Source organism: Sinohyriopsis cumingii, chromosome 6 (assembly GCF_028554795.1).
Source record: "Sinohyriopsis cumingii isolate HCF-2022 chromosome 6, ASM2855479v2, whole genome shotgun sequence".
In the NCBI taxonomy this organism is placed as follows: Eukaryota; Metazoa; Mollusca; class Bivalvia; order Unionida; family Unionidae; genus Sinohyriopsis; species Sinohyriopsis cumingii.
This window is the reverse complement of record NC_142966.1, coordinates 39,129,833-39,152,553: the sequence shown is the minus strand read 5'-3', so window position 1 is coordinate 39,152,553 and position 22,721 is coordinate 39,129,833. Positions and strand designations below refer to the sequence as shown.

The 22,721-nt window shown below is 36.5% G+C and overlaps 1 protein-coding gene across 2 annotated transcripts in view; it reads right to left on the bottom strand.

The window, feature by feature from the left end:
• Window positions 1-22,721, bottom strand: part of LOC149796748 (annexin A5-like) — a 47,553-nt gene that overhangs the window by 15,327 nt on the left and 9,505 nt on the right. For both annotated transcript variants that reach the window (XM_089961397.1, XM_089961398.1), the window contains exons 2-5: window positions 21,037-21,115; window positions 12,627-12,721; window positions 2,407-2,520; window positions 800-890 (exon numbers count right to left, since the gene is read on the bottom strand). In XM_089961397.1, coding sequence (XP_089817523.1) covers window positions 800-890; window positions 2,407-2,520; window positions 12,627-12,721; window positions 21,037-21,115 — 379 coding nt within the window. The remainder of the gene's footprint in view (window positions 1-799; window positions 891-2,406; window positions 2,521-12,626; window positions 12,722-21,036; window positions 21,116-22,721) is intronic.

Below are 22,721 nucleotides of genomic sequence, written 5' to 3'. Positions count from 1 at the left end.
CAGATAAAGGAATATCTCGATTTCCTGGATATTCTTGTGTAAGAGTTATGAAGTCATAGATCCAAGATTTCACACCGAGTAAAGTAATCAGGGTGAAGTGACACTGATTAACTTTAGCGCCACTATTTTCTTTTTGGACAAACTAGACATTATGAGAAGCCGTTTAATTATTAAAAAAAACATGATAATATGACCATACATTCTGGAGTACCTGATAGCAATAAGACGATTCTCAAAATGGCTGCAGTGGCAGCCATATTGGGTGTGCAAGTGTCACCATTTTCATTTATCAACAACTAGCCATCATAATAAGTCTTTCATCTTTTAGTGAAAACCAATGACAATATGGTGATCTATACAAGAGGTGTAGTAATAACAAGATTTCCAATGTAGCTACTGTGGTGGTCATTACCGATGCTTTTTTGTTTTTTTTTGTGTACCAAGGATACAGCTATGTGGAAGGAATTACTCACTGATCTTAGACACAAGAATACTGTGATCTCATTCCATTCCAGAGTGCTCTTAAAACTCACGTATTTTGACAACAAGGTAATTATTAATGTTTATTTCCATAATTATTGTCAACATGTTTAACTGACATTAAAACATGTCATCCAACTCCAATGGTTCATCGCACTAAGATATCAACCCCACCCCTTTATGCATATCAGGATCAATGCTTTATTCTGAAGGTCTGATATATATATATATATATATATATATATATATATATATATATATATATATATATATATATATATATATATATATATATATAAAATTTATTCTATTTACATACACTGCTTATATGTCTCCTTTATTTCAGCTACTTGACTGTTTGTTTTTGAACACAGTATCTCTATCAGGGTCCTCTCATCTGTCCCCACTCCCTGAAAAATGGACAAAAACTGCAAATGAAACCACCCTAAACTTAAACTGCCACCAAATACTAATTCTGACAGGTGCTTAATATTTTGCAAGTTGTGTATATATATAGAGAGAGAAGGTATTTAGAGAAGGTAACTCAGTTAGTTACAGAACTAATCTACCTTGAGGCCTTCTATCTGTTATGTACAATATTTACAGTATATACAACATGATGTGAAGAATCTGGCTTGACACTAAATATTTAAGTGATTTTAAAATTCAAAGTATCAAGCCTGGAATATATGCACAGGCATCTGTGAACACATAAACATATATAAAATATAAAATATTAATCTGCATTGAAAAATTCAACTATGAAAATGACGCAGAATTAAAGAAAAGCAATTTGTTTGTACTAGAACTGTTCAATTGTCTAAAGATTTGATCCATCTTTTTGTCCTAATTTAGGCCTGGGATTCCTATATTATATTCTTAATTTAGGCCCAAGATTGACATATTTTATTCTAAAGGGGTAATGTGCTGACACATTATTGTTAAATACCCTGCAGTGTCGAAGGAACTGATGTATGTCTATAGTGCAGACCAGTCCTTCAATTATAGGGTATTTGATTGGCTCAGGAGATAAGCTTTCCACCTCATTTGTCTTGTGATTTGTGACTATAGAGTGCTTAAACAATGAGGAAAACATAACCCCATGACACTTAAATTAATGTCTGACATTGAAAGAATGTCTCAACTTGAACTGGTTACCTGTTAAAGAATGTATCAATCTGAACTAGTCACCTCTGAAAGAATGTATCAATCTGAACTAGTCACCTCTGAAAAAATGTATCAACTTTAACTAGTCACCTCTGAAAGAATGTACATGTATCAACCTGAACTATTCACCTCTGAAAGAATGTATCAACTTGAACTAGTTACCTCCAAAAGAATGTATCAACTTGAACTAGTCACCTCTGAAAGAATGTATCAACTTGAACTAGTCACTCCGAAAGAATGTATCAACTGAACTAGTCACCTCTGAAAAAATGTATCAACTTGAACTAGTCACCTCTGAAAGAATGTATCAACTTGAACTAGTCACCTCTGAAAGAATGTCTCAATTTGAACTAGTCACTCCGAAAGAATGTATCGACTGAACGAGTCACCTCTGAAAGAATGTATCAACTTGAACTAGTCACCTCTGAAAGAATGTATCAACTGAACTAGTCACCTCCAAAAGAATGTATCATCTTGAACTAGTCACCTCTGAAAGAATGTATCAACCTGAACTGGTTACCTCTGAATTAAGCTTTAAGTCTGACACATGAACAATCTGTAAACTAGATACAGTCACCTCTGACCTTTACTTTGCTAAGGTGTTTATTTAGCAGTTTAAAGGATTAAAAAAACTATGATAAATTGATATAATGATATCTGAGAACTCCTATAACCAATGTCCAGTTGCTCAGATAGGTGCCAGTAAAACCTTTGATCGACTGGACATGTCTGGCAAATACAGAGATTTAGGACATTCACCTTCATTGCTTTCTTAAGACTGCAGGCATCCAGCTCACGGCTTGGCATCATCAGGTACTCTATCAGACTCCGGAACTTTCCCCCAGTCTCACTCTTTAAATCCTCCACCAGGTCCTGCACACAAAAATAAACATGCTAATCAAAATAATTATCATCAAAAGGTGGTAGTGATTGTAAAAATATGGTGGAAGGTGGAGTCCTGATTAATTTCAAGTACTGAGAAGCCATTATGCAACCATATAATATTTTTTTATCATGCCCTCTCACAGTGATTAGAAGTTAACTAAGAAAGTATTCAGAATGATGACCATATGGAATCAGGGTACAGTAAAACCTGTCCCGAAAGACCACCCATTCTGGAAAAAAGATATGGTTTCTCAAGACAGGTGGTCTCTCATAACAGGTCATAACACTGTATAATCAATAAATCTGTCCATTGAGAATATGATCTCTCAAGACAGGTGGTCTCACATAGCAGTGGTCTTTCAAGACAGGTTTTACTGTATTACAATATCAGCCACTCATTTTATGTTGGAATGCCAACAACCATATTTTGATACAAGGCAAGTCAGTCTCAAGAACTTATTCTTGTTCATCATGCATGGCAACCAAGTAACCAACTAAGCAACCAACTTGCTATAGTCTGTTGATTACTGTTCTGTTTGATAAAAAAGAATCATACATTAATTTTAACATGAAACATTTCTGAAAATCTTTCTCATGGATAAGGTTGAATATTAATAGACCATCACAATCTTCAATATTACTGTTTGGAATGAAATCATGTCTTAGCAACAAAAACAAAAAATTAAAATATTTCCTGTACAATTTTGTTTTTTTTGGCATGAATTTTATGTCATGCAAAAAGTTTCTCTTTATACTGTAGATACAATACTGACCATAATATAAGGTCAAGACCTGACTGGATGACTAAAACTAACTGTTTATCCATTCCTCCCATGAATTAGGCATGGGCCTTAATATCAAGATCTGATTGGATGACTAAAACTGTAACTGTTTATCCATTCCTCCCACGAATTAGGCATGAGCCTTAATATCAAGATCTGACTGGATGACTAAAACTGTAACTGTTTATCCATTCCTCCCACGAATTAGGCATGGGCCTTAATATCAAGATCTGACTGGATGACTAAAACTGTAACTGTTTATCCATTCCTCCCACGAATTAGGCATGGGCCTTAATATCAAGATCTGACTGGATGACTAAAACTGTAACTGTTTATCCATTCCTCCCACGAATTAGGCATGGGCCTTAATATCAAGATCTGACTGGATGACTAAAACTGTAACTGTTTATCCATTCCTCCCACAAATTAGGCATGGGCCTTAATATCAAGATCTGACTGGATGACTAAAACTGTAACTGTTTATCCATTCCTCCCATGAATTAGGCATGGGCCTTAATATCAAGATCTGACTGGATGACTAAAACTGTAACTGTTTATCCATTCCTCCCACAAATTAGGCATGGGCCTTAATATTAAGACTGATGGAAACCCCATGCAGACATGCTGATAGAAATATATTATTTTACCACATAACATTACCAGAGTGCCCCCTCATCTATGGAATCAAAAGAAAATGTAATTTTGCAATGATACTACATGGGAAATAGATAATTACAGACATAATTTTCATTTGTAAAATCACTTACTTTAACTTTACCATTCATCTTTGTTCAGTTATTCTATATTTTATGGGATTCTTCTTTTCTTTTATGATAAAGACCAGTAAAGATAAATTGCTGAATGAGATTTTTATAACTAAATATATTACATGTTCTAATATCCAACAATTGATTTTAACTGGTGATCCAAATCCATCTGCCTCCTTTACTTTGAACTGATTGGCTTCCTTGTACCTGGTTTGTCATCTGTCTTGTGTATTATTGCAATCCAGTGGGTCAAAGGTCACAATATGATGCATACTAATGTTGACTGCATACATTTATATTAAAAATATACAGAATTTGTTAATTCTTTTTATTTTTTGAGATTATTGATTGATTAAAATTTCCGATTTATAGAGATAATCGAATCGGAATATACATGATTTGCCATGTGCAAATATTTGCCCGAGCATGAGAAAAGTGTTTGAACCTCAAGATGAAGCCCTCAATTTAGGTCCTTAGCAAGTGCTCTGCCACATGCATATCAATCTAAGTATGACAAATACACACAAACACACACAACTATAAAATATTTTTTAATAACATGAGAAAAAGACAACAGTATATCACAAATAGCACAAGATAACAGGACCCATTATGCGACTGTATCCTGTTAATGACATCACCTTTCAGCCTGGATCATTATATGATAAGTAAACATATACCGAGTTGAAAAGTTATAGCCTTCATAAGGAAACATAGCAACTTGAATTAGTCATTGTTTTCACCGGGCTGATCATGAGACTAAGGCATGACTGCAAGCACAAATCACACTGTCACATAAATATATATAACAGACTAAAGTTTCATTAAAAGACTTTCACTCAGTTGAAAAGTTATATTGATACATGGGTAGAGGTCAATGAGTAAGATTTTGCTTTTCTGTGGCCTTGACCTTGAGGCACAGGGTAGCATCTGCTCAAAGAAAGGGGCTTTATAAGACCAGGAAGATGGAGATTACACAGATGTGTTCAGTGATTACATAGATGTGTTCAGTAATTACACAGATGTGTTCAGTGATTACATAGATGTGTTCAGTAATTACACAGATGTGTTCAGTGATTACATAGATGTGTTCAGTAATTACACAGATGTGTTCAGTAATTACACAGATGTGTTCAGTGATTACATAGATGTGTTCAGTAATTACAATAATCTGAAGTAACACCAGTTTAACTTCATGGTGACTGGACATCACACTGATTTGAACCAAACACTGTACTTTTCTCCTATCCAGGCCCTGGATGAGTGGGGGGGGGGGCGGGTAGAATAAAAGAACAAAATATCTCAGCTCAAAAGAAAATTGCATCCTCCTCCGTGAAATCATGTAACAGTAGAATTGGATCTGCCATGTGTATGTTAAATTATAGTTGTATAAGTTGCAATCTCAAAGCTGTAACACTGAAAAACATGGTGCTATCATTAGAGAGATAAGACAAAATAGGAAGTGCTGAGACAGAAAACAGTGTTCTCCTCAATATCTTAGGTATATTTGCAGTCTTACAAAGGAATGCATGTATACAAAGGAATGCATGTTAAAGGAATGTATGTATATAATGGAATGCATGTATTTAAAGGAATGCATGTATATAATGGAATGCATGTATATAAAGGAATGCATGTATATAAAAGAATGACAGACATTAGTAAATAACTAAGAATTATTTTTTAATTTTTTAAAGCTAAATCCAAAACTTTTCCAACAGCCAGGAACATCTTCCACAACATCCCATTTAGATATAATGTTGTCATATGTGATATGAGTCAAACATTTGATTAAAGAATCATAAATATATATTATATTTGTCATATTTAAAATTATTTTGTCACCAATGCCACTGTTTTTTTTAAACTTTTAAATTATTTTGTTATGAAAAATGGAAACATGATGTAAATATCACTAAATTGTAACAAGACTACTCGGAAAGTTTTGTATTTTCATTACTGATGGAAACTACCAACATACTGGTACAGTGAAAAAGTACCATAGTATGTACCACTACTGTGGTAAACTGGTATACCGGTAATACCATGCTCATTAATCTAATAGTTAATATGAAAATGATACAAAATTGTAAACTACATCAATGGATGACTACTTCACAATGACAATGCCTTCCCTGGGTCCCAAGAATATTTTATTTGAACAGTCATTAAAATATCTTCAGTGGTTCAAAATCTACTTTGGACATCAATACAAGTCATGTAATTACTTTCCCTTTTTGCTGTGCCCTTGACTCATTTTAATGAAATACATTATATCTGTTATTCACTCATTTTAATGAAATACATTATACCTGTTATTCACTCATTTCAGTGAAATAATGTATATCTGTTATTCACTCATTTCAATCAAATATCCTCTCCATAATTAAAATTGGTAATAAAAAATATTAGTCGGATGCCACAAGAATTTTTTTTCATTTTCCAAAAATTCAACAATACATTCACATTCATTTTTAAAATAACCACTTAAGCATGCAGTTGTAAAAATGAAGTTACACACCTGTAACATCAGTGATCATTATGAATTGAATAAACATCCACAATGGTGTGAATACATGATCTTAGTGGTGTGAAGACATGATCTCAGTGGTGTGAAGACATGATCACTTTGGTGTAAATACTCCTTTGGTGTAAATACATGACCACTGTGGTGTGATGACATGACCACTTTGGTGTGAATAGATGACAATTTTGATGTGAAGACGTGAAAACTTTGGTGTGAAGACATGAACACTTTGGTGTGAAGACATGACAACTGTTGTGTACACATGATTCCTTTGGTGTGAAGACATGACCACTTCGGTGTGAATATATAACAACTTTGGTGTGAAGACATGAACACTGTGATGTGAAGACATGATCATCGTGGTGTGAAGACATGACAATTTGGTGTGAAGACATGAAAACTTTGGTGTGAAGACATGACAACTTTGGTGTGAAGACATGACAACTCTGGTGTGTACACATGATCCCTTTGGTGTGAAGACATGACCACTTTGGTGTGAATATATAACAACTTTGGTGTGAAGACATGACCACTGTGATATGAAGACATGATCACTGTGGTGTGAAGACATGACAATTTTGGTATGAAGAGATGATCACTTTGGTGTGAAGACATGACAAATTTGGTGTGAAGGCATGACAACTTAGATGTGAAGAAATGACAATTCTGGTGTGAAGACACCTGTGCATGTGCACTCCTGCACATTTATTAGGCTAATGTTTCAAAAAACAGATTTGAAATATTTTGGATTAATGGAATCTAATTATTGGTACTCCTAACAGAAATAATCACAAGGTAATAGTTTCTGCTGTGATTATTCGAAGTCAGTGGCTCAAATAGAGGGTGTAAAGACCACTCTGGTGTTCCAAAGTGGGAACATAAAACTTACAATATCTTGACTTTGTTCAAGTTCCCAGGACATGGATACACATCACAGACTGTTACAATTTCTTATTGTGACCTTGACATTGAGACAGGAAGGCCTGACTATTTGCATAGGACACACCATTCCATCATCAGATTATTTGGGCCATGTTTCATGAGGATCACTCCAACCGTTACAAAGTTACATACTGAACAAGTAAATGTTATTGAACAGGTGAAATGTCAAAATAATGAATAGGCAGATGGATAATGCTATAGTATAATGTAATTTTTCAATGTTTTTTGAGGTTCCAGTATAAATATTCAGCAAGAATTCCATAGACAGAATCATATGAACACCACAATTGACCACAGGACATAATCCTTATTTTACTATCATTCCACATTAATCTTTGAGGAGATAACTGTCACAAAAGTCACTTAAATTAATAATGCATTGTGTTCAAAGAAAATGGGATGTGATTTATGTCATGAAATCAATCCAAGGCAAAGGGAATTCTGCCTTTTGGTCCTGTTTAGGTGAAATGACAGATTTTAAGGTGACTATTTTATCAGAATAACCTGCCTTTTGGGCCTGTTTAGGTGAAATGACAGACTCCAAGGTGACTATTTTGCCAGAATAACCTGCCTTTTGGGCCTGTTAGGTGAAATGACAGACTCTAAGGTGACTATTTAGCCAGCATGGACCATCAAGTACTGATATTCTCCAACATAAATGCATTGTCAAAAAGCTGACAAGAGATCAGTCAGCTCCCCATTGCCATAACAACAGATCTTTATTCTTTCCATAATCTGACAATGTTGTTGACTAGAGGTCTGGATAGTTGATAGTGATCAGTATATACCTTTTGTGCTTTGAATTGATAATATCCAGCACATCACATGAAATTCATCTACCAATGTATAATTGGTCTAGTGTGTGATACTTTGTTTAGTGTGTGAAGTTTGGTCTAGTGTGTGATGTTTGATCTAGTTTGATCTAGTGTGTGTGATTCTTGGTTTAGTGTGTGATGCTTTATCTAATGTGATATTTGGTCTAGTGTGTGAGGTTTTGTCTAGTGTGTGATGCTTTGTCCAGTGTGTGCTGTTTTGTCCAGTGTGTGATGCTTTGTCTAATGTGATGCTTGGTCTAGTGTGTGATGCTTAGTCCAGTGTGATGCTTGGTATAGTTTGTGATACTTTGTCGAGTTTGATGCTTGGTCTAGTGTGTCATGCTTGGTCTAGTGTGTGATGCTTGATCTAGTGTGTGATGCTTTGTCCAGTGTGTGCTGTTTTGCTAGTGTGTGATGCTTTGTCTAGTGTGATGCTTGGTCTAGTGTGTGATGCTTTGTCTAGTGTGATGCTTGATCTAGTGTGTGATGCTTTGTCTAGTGTGATGCTTGGTCTAGTGTGTGATGCTTTGTCTAGTGTGTTATGATTTATCTAGTGTGTAATGCTTGGTGTAGTGTGTGATGTTTGGTCTAGTGCATAATGCTTTGGACTAGTGTGTGATGCTTAGTGTAGTGTGAAGTTTGCTCTAGTGTGATGCTTTATCTAGTGTGTCATGATTTGTCTAGTGATATTTACTTACGCTTTGTCTAGTTTGTGATGCTTGATCTAGTTTGTGATTCTTTGTCTAGTGTGTGATGCTTTGTCTAGTGTGTGATGCTTAGTTTAGTTTGTGATGCTTTGTCTAGTGTCTGATGCTTTGTCTAGTATGTGATGCTTTGTCTCGTGTGTGATACTTTGTCATGTGTGATGCTTTGTCCAGTGTGTGATGCTTTGTCTAGTGTCTGATGCTTGATCTAGTGTGTGATGCTTGATCCAGTGTGATGTTTTGTCTAGTGTGATGCTTGGTCTAGTGTGTGATGCTTTGCCTAGTGTGATGCTTGGTCTAGTGTGTGATGCTTGGTCCAGTGTGTTATGCCTTGTCTAGCGTGGTTCTTGGTCTAGGATGTGATGCATTTTTTAGTGTGTGATGCTTGGTCTAGTGTGAGGCTTTGTCTAGTGTGATGCTTGGTTTAGCGTGTGATGCTTTGTCTAGTGTGTTATGCCTTGTCGTGTGTGATGTTGGGTCTAGTGTGTGATGCTATGTCTAGTGTGTGATGCTTGGTCTAGTGTGTGATGCTTGGTTTAGTGTGTCACGCTTTGTCTAGTGTGTGAGGCTTTGTCTAGTGTGTGATGCTTGATCTAGTTTGTGATGCTTTGTCTAGTGTGTGACACTTTGTCATGTGTGATGCTTTGTCCGGTGTGTGATGCTTTGTCTAGTGTGTGATGCTTGATCTAGTGTGTGATGCTTGGTCTAGAGTGTGATGCTTTGTCTAGTGTGATGCTTGGTCTAGAGTGTGATGCTTTGTCTAGTGTGATGCTTGGTCTAGTGTGTGATGCTTTGTCTAGTGTGATGCTTGGTCTAGTGTGTGATGCTTTGTCTAGTGTGTGATGCTTGGCCTAGTGTGTGATGCTTTGTCTAATGTGATGCTTGGTCTAGTGTGTGATGCTTGGTCCAGTATGTGATGCTTTATCTAGTGTGATGCTTGGTCTAGTGTGTGATGCTTTGTCTAGTGTGATGCTTGGTCTAGTGTGTGATGCTTTGTCTAGTGTGTGATGCTTGGTCTAGTGTGTGATACTTTGTCTAGTGTGTGATGCTTGGCCTAGTGTGTGATGCTTTGTCTAATGTGATGCTTGGTCTAGTGTGTGATGCTTGGTCCAGTATGTGATGCTTTATCTAGTGTGATGCTTGGTCTAGTGTGTGATGCTTTGTCTAATGTGATGCTTGGTCTAGTGTGTGATGCTTGGTCCAGTATGTGATGCTTTATCTAGTGTGATGCTTGGTCTAGTGTGTGATGCTTTGTCTAGTGTGTGATGCTTGGTCTAGTGTGTGATACTTTGTCTAGTGTGTGATGCTTGGTCTAGTGTGTGATGCTTTGTCTAATGTGATGCTTGGTCTAGTGTGTGATGCTTTGTCTAGTGTGATGCTTGGTCTAGTGTGTGATGTTTTGTCTAGTGTGATGCTTGGTCTAGTGTGTGATGCTTGGTCAAGTGTGTGCTTTGTCTAGTGTGTGATGCTCAAAGATTTTTCAACTACTTTACTTCTAACGAACCAAATCATGTTTTATGACATTCTATATCATACATTGTTTTAAAAATTGAAAATTGAATATATGGAATTCAAAACTGTGTTAAATATTCCAGTTTGTTGACTTTTGTGTCTGCCTGGTAAATATGCTGCAGAGATGAGTTTCCTTTAAAACATAAACATTAATTCAATGTGAAACTAATTATGCCTAATGATTATATGGTACTTTATTCTAATAACACATGTAGGTAACAAAGAGAATTATAATAATATAGCTTTAGTTTATATTATGTTAGATCAATAACCAGACACATTTGTTTCATATTAATGACTTGTTATAAAAAAAATTGCTTAAACCAAAAATGCAACAACAGCAACTTTTGCCACCACATCTGTTTAAAAAATATAACTGCATGTAATTTGGTTTATAATCAATTAATGTTGTTATCTGCTCAAAGGTGCATCTGAGAAAAAAAAATGGAACAAAAATTATGTGTGACTAGGTTTAGCTGATTAGAAACCATAAATTGGTGTGTTAAAATTTCCCCCAAGTGCAGAGTACATGATGAAAAATTCCCAAGTCTTCAAATTGGGTCCTCCAGATTTTATTGTTGGAATCATTCCTGCATCAGGACAGTTCTACTTGTGTGATACATGTGACAGCAGGCTTCACACAAGATTTTGTAACATTAGCCAAACTCAAACATCAAGACAGTTCTACATGATGTATGATATATGTGATAGATAGCAGGCTGAATCACACAAGATTTTGTAACATTAGCCAAACTCAAACATCAAGACAGTTCTACATGATGTGTGATGCATGTGATAGCAGGCTTCACACAAGATTTTGTAACATTAGCCAAACTCAAACATCTGGACAGTTCTACATGATGTGTGATGCATGTGATAGCAGGCTTCACACAAGATTTTGTTATGTTAGCCAAACTCAAACATCAAGACAGTTCTACATGATGTGTGATGCATGTGATAGCAGGCTTCACACAAGATTTTGTAACATTAGCCAAACTCAAACATCAAGACAGTTCTACATGATGTGTGATGTATGTGATAGCAGGCTTCACAAGATTTTGTTATGTTAGCCAAACTCAAACATCAAGACAGTTCTACATGATGTGTGATGCATGTGATAGCAGGCTTCACACAAGATTTTGTAACATTAGCCAAACTCAAACATCTGGACAGTTCTACATGATGTGTGATGCATGTGATAGCAGGCTTCACACAAGATTTTGTTATGTTAGCCAAACTCAAACATCAAGACAGTTCTACATGATGTGTGATGCATGTGATAGCAGGCTTCACACAAGATTTTGTAACATTAGCCAAACTCAAACATCAAGACAGTTCTACATGATGTATGATGTATGTGATAGCAGGCTTCACAAGATTTTGTTATGTTAGCCAAACTCAAACATCAAGACAGTTCTACATGATGTGTGATGCATGTGATAGCAGGCTTCACACAAGATTTTGTAACATTAGCCAAACTCAAACATCAAGACAGTTCTACATGATGTGTGATGCATGTGATAGCAGGCTTCACACAAGATTTTGTAACATTAGACAAACTCAAACATCAAGACAGTTCTACATGATGTGTGATGCATGTGATAGCAGGCTTCACACAAGATTTTGTAACATTAGCCAAACTCAAATATCAGGACAGTTCTACATGATGTGCGATGCATGTGATAGCAGGCTTCACACAATATTTGTAACATTAGCCAAACTCAAACATCTGGACAGTTCCACACGATGTGCAATGCATGTGATACCAGGCTTCACACAATGTTAGCCAAACTCAAACATCAGAATTGCACATTCTGCTTGAGTATATAATTTGTGTCAGTTTTAAAAACCCTTTCTTTATATATATATCAATTATGTACAAAGTATGTGTAACTGATGATGCAAAATTACCAGTCACAGTCTGTTTGCTGTGTGTAAACGTAACACTTTGGAACCACTTCAAATCCTTGGGCCCCAGAAAATGTTTGTACACAGAAAACCATGTGTGATCCATATATCCTGTTAGAAAAAGCTTTGAGACTTACGCGACCAAAGCATGTCTTGTACATAGTCTTCAACTCCTGCCTCTCACGATTGCTGTGTCCGGCCAGGATGTCAATGATGGCCTTTTCATCCGTGCCTACAGCATTTACAGTGGAGATGATTAGACACAAGTTCTCTATGTCTTTGTATAGCATATATACTTGCTTGTAAATCGAGTCAAACTGCAAACAACAAAGATCCTGATCTGCCATAGCATAATAAGACTGCAGATCAGGGTCTATGTTGTTTGTTCTACTGATTACTCCTAATAAAATGCACAGACCCAAATCTGCTGGAGCATTATGTGATGACAGATCTGGGTCTGTGCAGTTTTCAGTTGGACTGGTTCCTTTACACAAGTATATATGGTGTATAATAAAACTAAAATAAATATGGAATAAAGCTCTGATAAATATGAAATAAAACTAAGATATCCAATCAAATACTGAATAAGTCAAAAAATGCTATTTATGTGTAAAATTCTAATATCTTTAATTCTGCTTATACTGCAAAGAAAATGAGTGGGGGTAATTTTATTAATGTAATAAGTATCAACCACAATTGCCTTATTTACCTTTTCCAGGATGGAATTCCTCATCTACATTATAAAATTTCATCCTCCCATAGAAGGAATGTTCTAGAGGTCTAGAACAGAAAGAACACAGCCCAAGTCTGATTCCCGTCATAGGCACATGCACAGTAGCATCCTCTCTTTCTTGGACCCCGATTGCTTGTGGGACACAAGAGTGGAAGGAGAAGCAAGTTTTTCAATAGTGACAGGTAACATTATCAAAAATGTTGTTACCCCCCTCAAAAAAAACACAATAGCAGTAATACATTACCTGTCACATAGTGCCTTGCTGAATTTGCCTGTTTGTAGTGAGAATGATGGCCTCAAAACTGGATTAAAAAATATAGATAAACGCACCCTAATGGTAGCATTGTCAACTACTGTAAGTTGGCAGATTGGGCCACTTTCTGTGCCATAACTGCTGGACTCGGTGGAAAAATGTCTTTGCTCTGTTATGCACCAGAGCAAAGGCTGAAGAAGGAGAAAGTAGTACAATTTGATCACAAAAATGTGGCTCTCCAACAATGAATGAGTCAGGTAGACCATGATGTAGCAATGGCCCTAAACAATGAATGAGTCAGATAGACCATGATGTAGCAATGGCCCTAAACAATTTGAATGAGTCAGATAGACCATGATGTACCAATGGCCCCAAACAATGAATGAGTCAGATAGACCATGATGTAGCAATGGTCCTGACTTCAAATCCCATGAACTTAAGGAGACTCTCAGTCATTTCATTCAGCAAGAGAACATTAACCAGTTATCATCAGGGAGCACTGCATCTTGACGTCTGCATGGCAGCTATGTATTATATCATGAAGACTGATGAAATGATGAGCCACCAGCCAAACATGGACTGATATGTTTGCCTGGGATGACCAGGTGTAGTGCAGAATAATTTTGCTGGAAAGCTGCCTTTGCTGAATCATTCACTTTGGCGACCTTGAGTGAGTAACATAAGAGCCTTGACTGGTATCTTGACGGAGTGGTATGTGGGTGCATGTGAAACATGATACATGTGCGGACACAGGGATCCACATAATTGTGGAAGAAGAAACACAGAAGACTAGTAATACCTGCATATCAACAAGTCTCCTGCTATTGAATAATAGAGGAGGGTACTGCTGATGTTAAAAGGAAACTAATTACACTTCAGTATGCAAGCAAACTACCAGCTGGGATGTTAGCAGTCCAATGGATGGGTGGACCCTCAGGCTAAAGAGTGATACTGATTTACTCATGTGGACTGACAATAGCAGCACTGTAAACCAGGTGCTGCCTTACCTTCTGATGACCTCTGGAATCTCCATATGGAAATGGTCGAGCTACCTGCCACAATTGCCTAAGTGAATTATGCAGTTTCCATTTTGGCTGCAAAATGCTTTTGATAATATCTCTATTTTTTAGTATCCTAATTTGATCCATTTGGTTACCACCATCAAAATTTTTATTCTCTAATTTTTATTAAGCGTGATACAAACTATTCATAAGTCATTTTGACTTTACCGATTGGTATTTAATTAGTATATTGAACGTACACTCTGTATACTAAATTCAGAATAAATAATTTTCAAAATTTCTGACAACCAATTTGAACAATTGCACAAGCAGCTAAAACATTATTGGCATTTTTTAATCATCCATTAGTAAAACTGGACTAGATTTGAAATAAGTACGTGCTGGCTTTTTCGGGGCATACACAACATCCGTGGCCTGCTTGCTGAGTTCCTTGCCTCCCGTGTCTCTCAGACATACATACATTTGATGGAGATGTGTAACAATTTCCATCTGTCTAAAGCCAGGTGTCCCAATGTGAAGTCATAGTGGTGACCATTAATCGTCTCTTGCGTCACATACTACTTTGGTTGACACCTATGCTCAGTCATGGCAGACTGAAATTCATTACTTAACATGAGTGCTTGTTGGGTTCATTCCCACTAATGGAGTGCCGTTCATTCAGGTCATTGGGGACTTAAAAACAGTCCTATGACCTGACCGCTGAATTAAACAGTGTTCTGTGAACACATAAATGCCTGGGGGATGAGGCACTAATTCCTTCTCCAGGAGTATTTAAACATCCTGCTGTGCAGGAATAAAACCGATGTACATGCCCTTGTTGGATGAAAACATCGTTAATTCAACATATGTAAGTAAGAGAAGTGAAGGCGTACTTACTGGAAGTCAGATTGGCACCATTTTCATTTAGGATTGACTAGACTTCATTAAGAACTAAATAGACTTCATTTAGGATTGACTAGACTTCATTTAGAATTTACTAGACTTCATTAAAGGTCTTTTTAGTGAAAGTCCATGTTGATATGACTGGATACATTCAGGAGGAATATCATTAACAAGGTTTTAAGATACTGGATGTCTGACCACTGACAATGGACAAAGGCCATCCCATACTTAGCTCTTATGCTCTATGACAAATGGTCAAAACTTTACACAGCAGCACATGCACAGGTCTATTTATGCTATAGTGTGGTCAAACCATACTGGTCACCGACATTACCAATGTGTAGTCTCAACTCAACATTTTGAAGGATGAATTAAAAAATGAATCTCAATATTGTGGGCTTAGTAAACTTTGTGACATTCTGAAAACTAAAAACAAATTTTTCAGGTGGCAGCTTTTTAAATAATTTTACCTACTGTACTTATAATAACGTAATGTAGTTTAATACAACACTGGCTCATCAGCTTAGATCAGGCAGAACTGCTGAAACATACAATATTTTAATGCACATAAATTATTTCTCTAGATAATTTCATTATAGTGTTTGTAGTGACAGCAGTGCTTGCAAAAGAATATATTATGATCATCTAATACTAATCTTTAAATAAATCTAAGTCAACAAAATGATTATGGGAGAAGATAAGCATTTCTAAATAATTTTAAAAAAGGAGTCTGTATTAGTATCAATTTAAGTTTCCCAAGATTTCAACAGCCCTGTCTGGCAAAGTTTTGACTGTGAATTATTATATACCTGTTTTAAAACACCACATTTAAATATACAGCCTATTTCAATACACAAATAAATAATACCTATCTTTGTAAAATATGAGAACTGAAGAGTTTCATCCCACTCCATTAAATCTCTACTGTTCAAAGGTCTTAAATTACCATTAATACCTGGAGGTAGCATTACACATTAATACAAGTAGTGCCTGGGACTAGCATTGCACATTAATAAAACTAGTACCTTGGACTAGCATTGCACAGTAATACCAGAAGTACCTGGGACTAGCATTGCACATTAATACCAGAAGTACCTGGGACTAACATTGCACATTAATACAAGTAGTACCTTGGACTAGCATTACACATTAATACAAGTAGTACCTTGGACTAGCATTGCACATTAATACCAGAAGTACCTGGGACTAGCATTGCACATTAATACCAGTAGTACCTGGGACTAGCATTGCACATTAATACCAGTAGTACCTGGGACTAGCATTGCACATTAATACCAGTAGTACCTGGGACTAGCATTGCACATTAATACCAGTAGTACCTTGGGCTAGCATTGCACATTAATACCAGTAGTACCTTGGACTAGCATTGCACATTAATACCAGTAGTACCTGGGACTAGCATTGCACATTAATACCAGAAGTACCTGGGACTAGCATTGCACATTAATACCAGTAGTACCTGGGACTAGCATTGCACATTAATACCAGTAGTACCTTGGACTAGCATTGCACATTAATACCAGTAGTACCTTAGACTAGCATTACACATTAATACCAGAAGTACCTGGGACTAGCAATGCACATTAATACCAGTAGTACCTGGGACTAGCATTACACATTAATACCAGAAGTACCTGGGACTAACATTGCACATTAATACCAGTAGTACCTGGGACTAGCATTGCACATTAATACCAGTAGTACCTTGGACTAGCATTACACATTAATACCAGAAGTACCTGGGACTAGCATTGCACATTAATACCAGTAGTACCTGGGACTAGCATTGCACATTAATACCAGTAGTACCTGGGACTAGCATTGCACATTAATACCAGAAGTACCTTGGACTAGCATTGCACATTAATACCAGTAGTACCTTGGACTAGCATTACACATTAATACCAGAAGTACCTGGGACTAGCAATGCACATTAATACCAGTAGTACCTGGGACTAGCATTGCACATTAATACCAGAAGTACCTGGGACTAACATTGCACATTAATACCAGTAGTACCTGGGACTAGCATTGCACATTAATACCAGTAGTACCTTGGACTAGCATTGCACATTAATACCAGTAGTACCTTGGACTAGCATTACACATTAATACCAGAAGTACCTGGGACTAGCATTGCACATTAATACCAGTAGTACCTGGGACTAGCATTACACATTAATACCAGAAGTACCTTGGACTAGCATTGCACATTAATACAAGTAGTACCTTGGGCTAGCATTACACATTAATACAAGTAGTACCTTGGACTAGCATTGCACATTAATACCAGTAGTACCTTGGACTAGCATTACACATTAATACCAGAAGTACCTGGGACTAGCATTGCACATTAATACCAGTAGTACCTGGGACTAGCACTGCACATTAATACCAGTAGTACCTGGGACTAGCATTGCACATTAATACCAGTAGTACCTGGGACTAGCATTGCACATTAATACCAGTAGTACCTTGGACTAGCATTGCACATTAATACCAGTTGTACCTTGGACTAGCATTGCACATTAATACCAGTAGTACCTGGGACTAGCATTGCACATTAATACCAGAAGTACCTGGGACTAGCATTGCACATTAATACCAGTAGTACCTTGGACTAGCATTGCACATTAATACCAGAAGTACCAGGGACTAGCATCACACATTAATACCAGTAGTACCTTGGACTAGCATTGCACATTAATACCAGAAGTACCAGGGATTAGCATTGCACATTAATACCAGAAGTACCAGGGATTAGCATTGCACATTAATACCAGTAGTACCTTGGACTAGCATTACACATTAATACCAGTAGTACCTGAGACCAGCATAACACATTAATACAAGTAGTACCTTGGACTAGCATTGCACAGTAATACCAGAAGTACCAGGGACTAGCATTGCACATTAATACCAGAAGTACCTGGGACTAGCAATGCACATTAATACAAGTAGTACCTGGGACTAGCAATGCACATTAATACCAGAAGTACCTGGGACTAGCATCAAACATTATTACCAGTTGTACCTGGGACCAGCATTACACATTAATACCAGTAGTACCTGGGACCAGCATTGCACATTAATACAAGTAGTAAGGCAAAAAGATGAGGTAAAATACATTCTAGAGATAGAAAAATTGTGAAATTTCTTGAGCGTCTCTTGGCAACCAACTCTGAAAAATTGTTTGCCTAGCCAATTTTTCTGGTTGTCCAGTAAATACTGCAACAGCATGATACTGCTGTGATAAAAATGTGTCAGTTTTGTTTTATTGTTACGAGTCTTTGCTCTTAAAATGAGTAGCAGAAAAGAGTAAAAGACAACAAGCTTTGTAAAATTTAACAAATGTATTTATTTCCCTTGAATACAAAGTGAAAATGAGAAAAAACAACTTACAGTATTGTGAATTAAATCCCAAAATAATCCAAGAATTACAGACACAAATCCTAGTAATTTAAAGTCTTGAATAAAATTCAGTAAAAGTCCAGAAAAAATCCCAAAACCAAGGTTGATGATGTGTCTGTGGTAGCTATTGAAGTGTTGATGTGTCATCAGTCTTTTTTGAATCACAGAAATATAATTCCAGGTTTGAATATACTATAAATTCCAGTGAATGTCTTTATCCAAGAGTTTTATCAGAGCACTTTTGTATTTCCAGAGAAAATAATCATTTGAATTCAGTAATTTGAACAGAAAAAGATTCCAGCCGAAAACTCTTGGTCACAACATATAATACAAATTAAAAAGTGCTAGAAGTTAAAGCACGAATAACCAAGTCCTCACAATCACAAGATTATATAGTTCTCTACTTGACCTCAGGTCACAATTAGCATTTTCTATATATAAAAAAACATTACCTAATGGAAAATAACCCTCTAGAATGATCCTGATGTTTACAAAATCAGAACCTGTAAAATTCACTTAGGAAAGTCCAAACCATGACTCAGATCAACACATTTCCTTCTTCTATTAATAAAGGTCATAATTATTCTCTACGTTTATTAACACTGAGAATAATTTAGCTATGTTTTAGTTGTTGACATAAAATGTTATAAAAAAAATAAAAAAAGTTAATCAGGTCAAGCAGAAATGAGCTCAATTGTGGACAAGGTCAAGTCCAGCATACAATGTTAAATTACACTAGCATGTAATAAAATATGTTCTTTTAAAGCTAACAAACAAACAATTAAATTAAATATACATAACATTATCATATATATTAATAGCATAGAATACACAGAATCACCATTAGTCCTGATAATGGCAAGTGTCGCACATGTTGACACATTTTTTAAAATCTTTTTGAGATCAGAAAATAAAAGATAATTGAACAATTTCCTTTTGTTTTCTGATGATGTTTTGTAGTCTAACGATTAGTCCCCAAACCTGTAAAGGAATTTATGGGTAACCAGACTTGGTACCTTGTTGTTCTGATCAGCTGGTTGGTCATCCTGACCATGTTTCATTATATGACTGCTCCAGTGGCTTCAGTGGTTAGAGTGTCTGCATCAGATTCAGGAAGTCATGGGTTCGAACCCTGGCAGAGTCATAACAAATACTTTAATAAATGATACTAGCAGCTGCCTTGCTTGGCACTCAGCATTAAGAGGTTAGTGTTTGAACTGGTCTGCCTGGTGTCAGGATAATGTGACTGGGTGGGACATGAATCTACATGTCTGCAGTGTGATGCCCCAGTGCTTGACATCACTATAAAATGCCACTCTGCATACATTGTAGTGATATGACTGGAAAGTTATGAATCTGATTGATCAAGTACAATATACCATATATACTTGCTTATAAGTCAAGTCAAATGGTAAACAACATAGATCCTGATCTGCCATATCATAATGTGCCAACAGATCTGGGTTTATGATGTCTGATCTACTGATTAATCCTTACAAACTGCACAGACCCAGATCTATCAGATCTGGGTTTGTGCAGTTTGCAGTTGGACTTGTCTCATATGCAACAATTATGTGGAGATAATTTAGCCAACCTGTCAACTCCCAAGGTACCTAGAAAGATAATTTAGGCACCCTGTCAACTCCCAAGGTACCTAGAAGGATAATTTAGGCACACTATCAACTCCCAAGGTACCTAGAAGGATAATTTAGGCACCCTGTCAACTCCCAGGTACAGTGTACTTAGAAGGATAATTTAGGCACCCTGCCAACTCCCAGGTACCTAGAAGGATAATTTAGGCACTCTGCCAACTCCCAAGATACCTAGAAGGATAACTGAATGGTCAACTACATCCTGTTGCAAAAAATTCCATTTTGAACACAATCATTTTATATATATTTTTGGGGCTACCTGACTGGGCATTCAGACTGGGAAATATATTTGGCCTGCATTAACATTTGACCGTTCTGGACTCTAAGAAGTTCAAATCTCAGTTAATAGTATGGAATAAAGTTCAAGGAATTAAACTGAGATCTATATTTTTAACTGGGTACACGTAGTATACTTTTGTTTTGAAACAGCTTGTACGCAGTTTCTGAACCTTTGATTGCAAGATTTATATTCCAACCACCAGCACATTCAAATGCATGCATGCATGCAAATACATTAATGAGTGCACATGCACCAGAGACGAATATGTACAGTCTTTATGAGAATAAACATACCTAGGCCTTTCATTGCCTTCTGCAGTAGCCTGACAGTTTTGTCAGGGCTAAAATTTGCCCCTGCTGGTCTGACTGTGGCCTGAAAGAAAACAAACAGAGATTTGTATAAAAAATCATCAAGAGTAATCAAGAATAAAAACAACAAGTTGTAAAGTTTTGATGTGAATTGATAACGAAAAGAGTTCTGATGTGAATCAATAGCAAAAAGGCAATACATAGTTTTAATGTGAGCCAATCGCAAAAAGGCCATACATAGTTTTGATGTGAGCCAATAGCAAAAAGGCCATACATAGTTTTGATGTGAGCCCATAGCAAAAAGGCCATACATAGTTTTGATGTGAGCCAATAGCAAAAAGGCAATAGAGTTTTGATGTGAGGCAATAGCAAAAAAAACATACATAGTTTTGATGTGAGCCAATAGTGAAAAGGCAATACAGAGTTTTGATGTGAGCCAATAGCAGAAAGACCATGCACAGATTTGATGTGAGCCAATAGCAAAAAGGCCATACATGATTTTGATGTGAGCCCATAGCAAAAAGGCCATACATAGTTTTGATATGAGCCAATAGCGAAAAGGCAATACAGAGTTTTGATGTGAATTGATTATTAGTGAAAAGAGCAACTGAGATCACTGCATTGTACTTTCCAGTCTGGATGCTGTAAATTTGCTCAAAGAATGGTGGAGCAGATTTCAATGCTCCAACTACATATCAGTGAGCTCAGATTCTGTTAATACATCAGATAAAGTTGTGTTTAAAAAATCAGTGTTCTTTTGAAGACTGGTGACTCCTTTACATCAAGAAAGTATTGCCTCTCAAAGTCTTGTTTTATTCTGGAATCACTAATTCTTGCAGATTGGTTGGATTTGGTAATGGAGTATGATGTTCTAGTCTTGTTCTATGTATAGTTCTTTCATATTATGAATTACTGGTATTGGCCCAGTGATTGAAGCACTGACAGTTGCTGTTGCTGTTGAACTGATTTCATGAATTGATTCTGGGATGTTGTGGCTCTTTGAGGACTTCTATAACTTATTAAACTTTAATCTCTGTGATATCGGGCACGTAGTTATGTGGCAACTTCTTGATGACTATTCCATCTTCCATATGACTGAACAAGCTGTACATTATGCCTTTCTGTATTCTGTACATTTTCATGTTGTCTTTTCCTTAATTTGTTTTTCCTCCCAAAATGTGCATCCATCCAAAACTAGTAAATCCTGACCTTTCTGACCCTTGATACTTTCCAGTGTCATGATATAACATTCAACTGAATTTTTACTTTTGGCATGGTACACTTTTATAGTAGTTAGAATGCGCCATTTATTTCAAAAGGTTCCCAACTTTTCCCAGTATGAGGACCCCTTCCTATGATTGTGCAGACCCCCACATGACACATGTTAATAGTTGTACATGTACTCCCAGGTTGGAAGCCACTGTTTTAGTTAATACCCATACCTTTCTTCTCTGTTCAAGCTATTTATCAACAAACTTTTTTGTCTACTCATGATTGGTTGAGTGGGCTTCTTAATACATTTGTACTTTTCTCTAACTGCTCTTTTGTCACTTGCAAGTTTTTTGTCCACTCACCTTTTGTCGCGTATTCTAAATGACTCACCCTTTTGTCACAACACCCTTTCTGTATGCCAGATCAGTAACTTTGGTGCATTCCATGCAGTATCACTT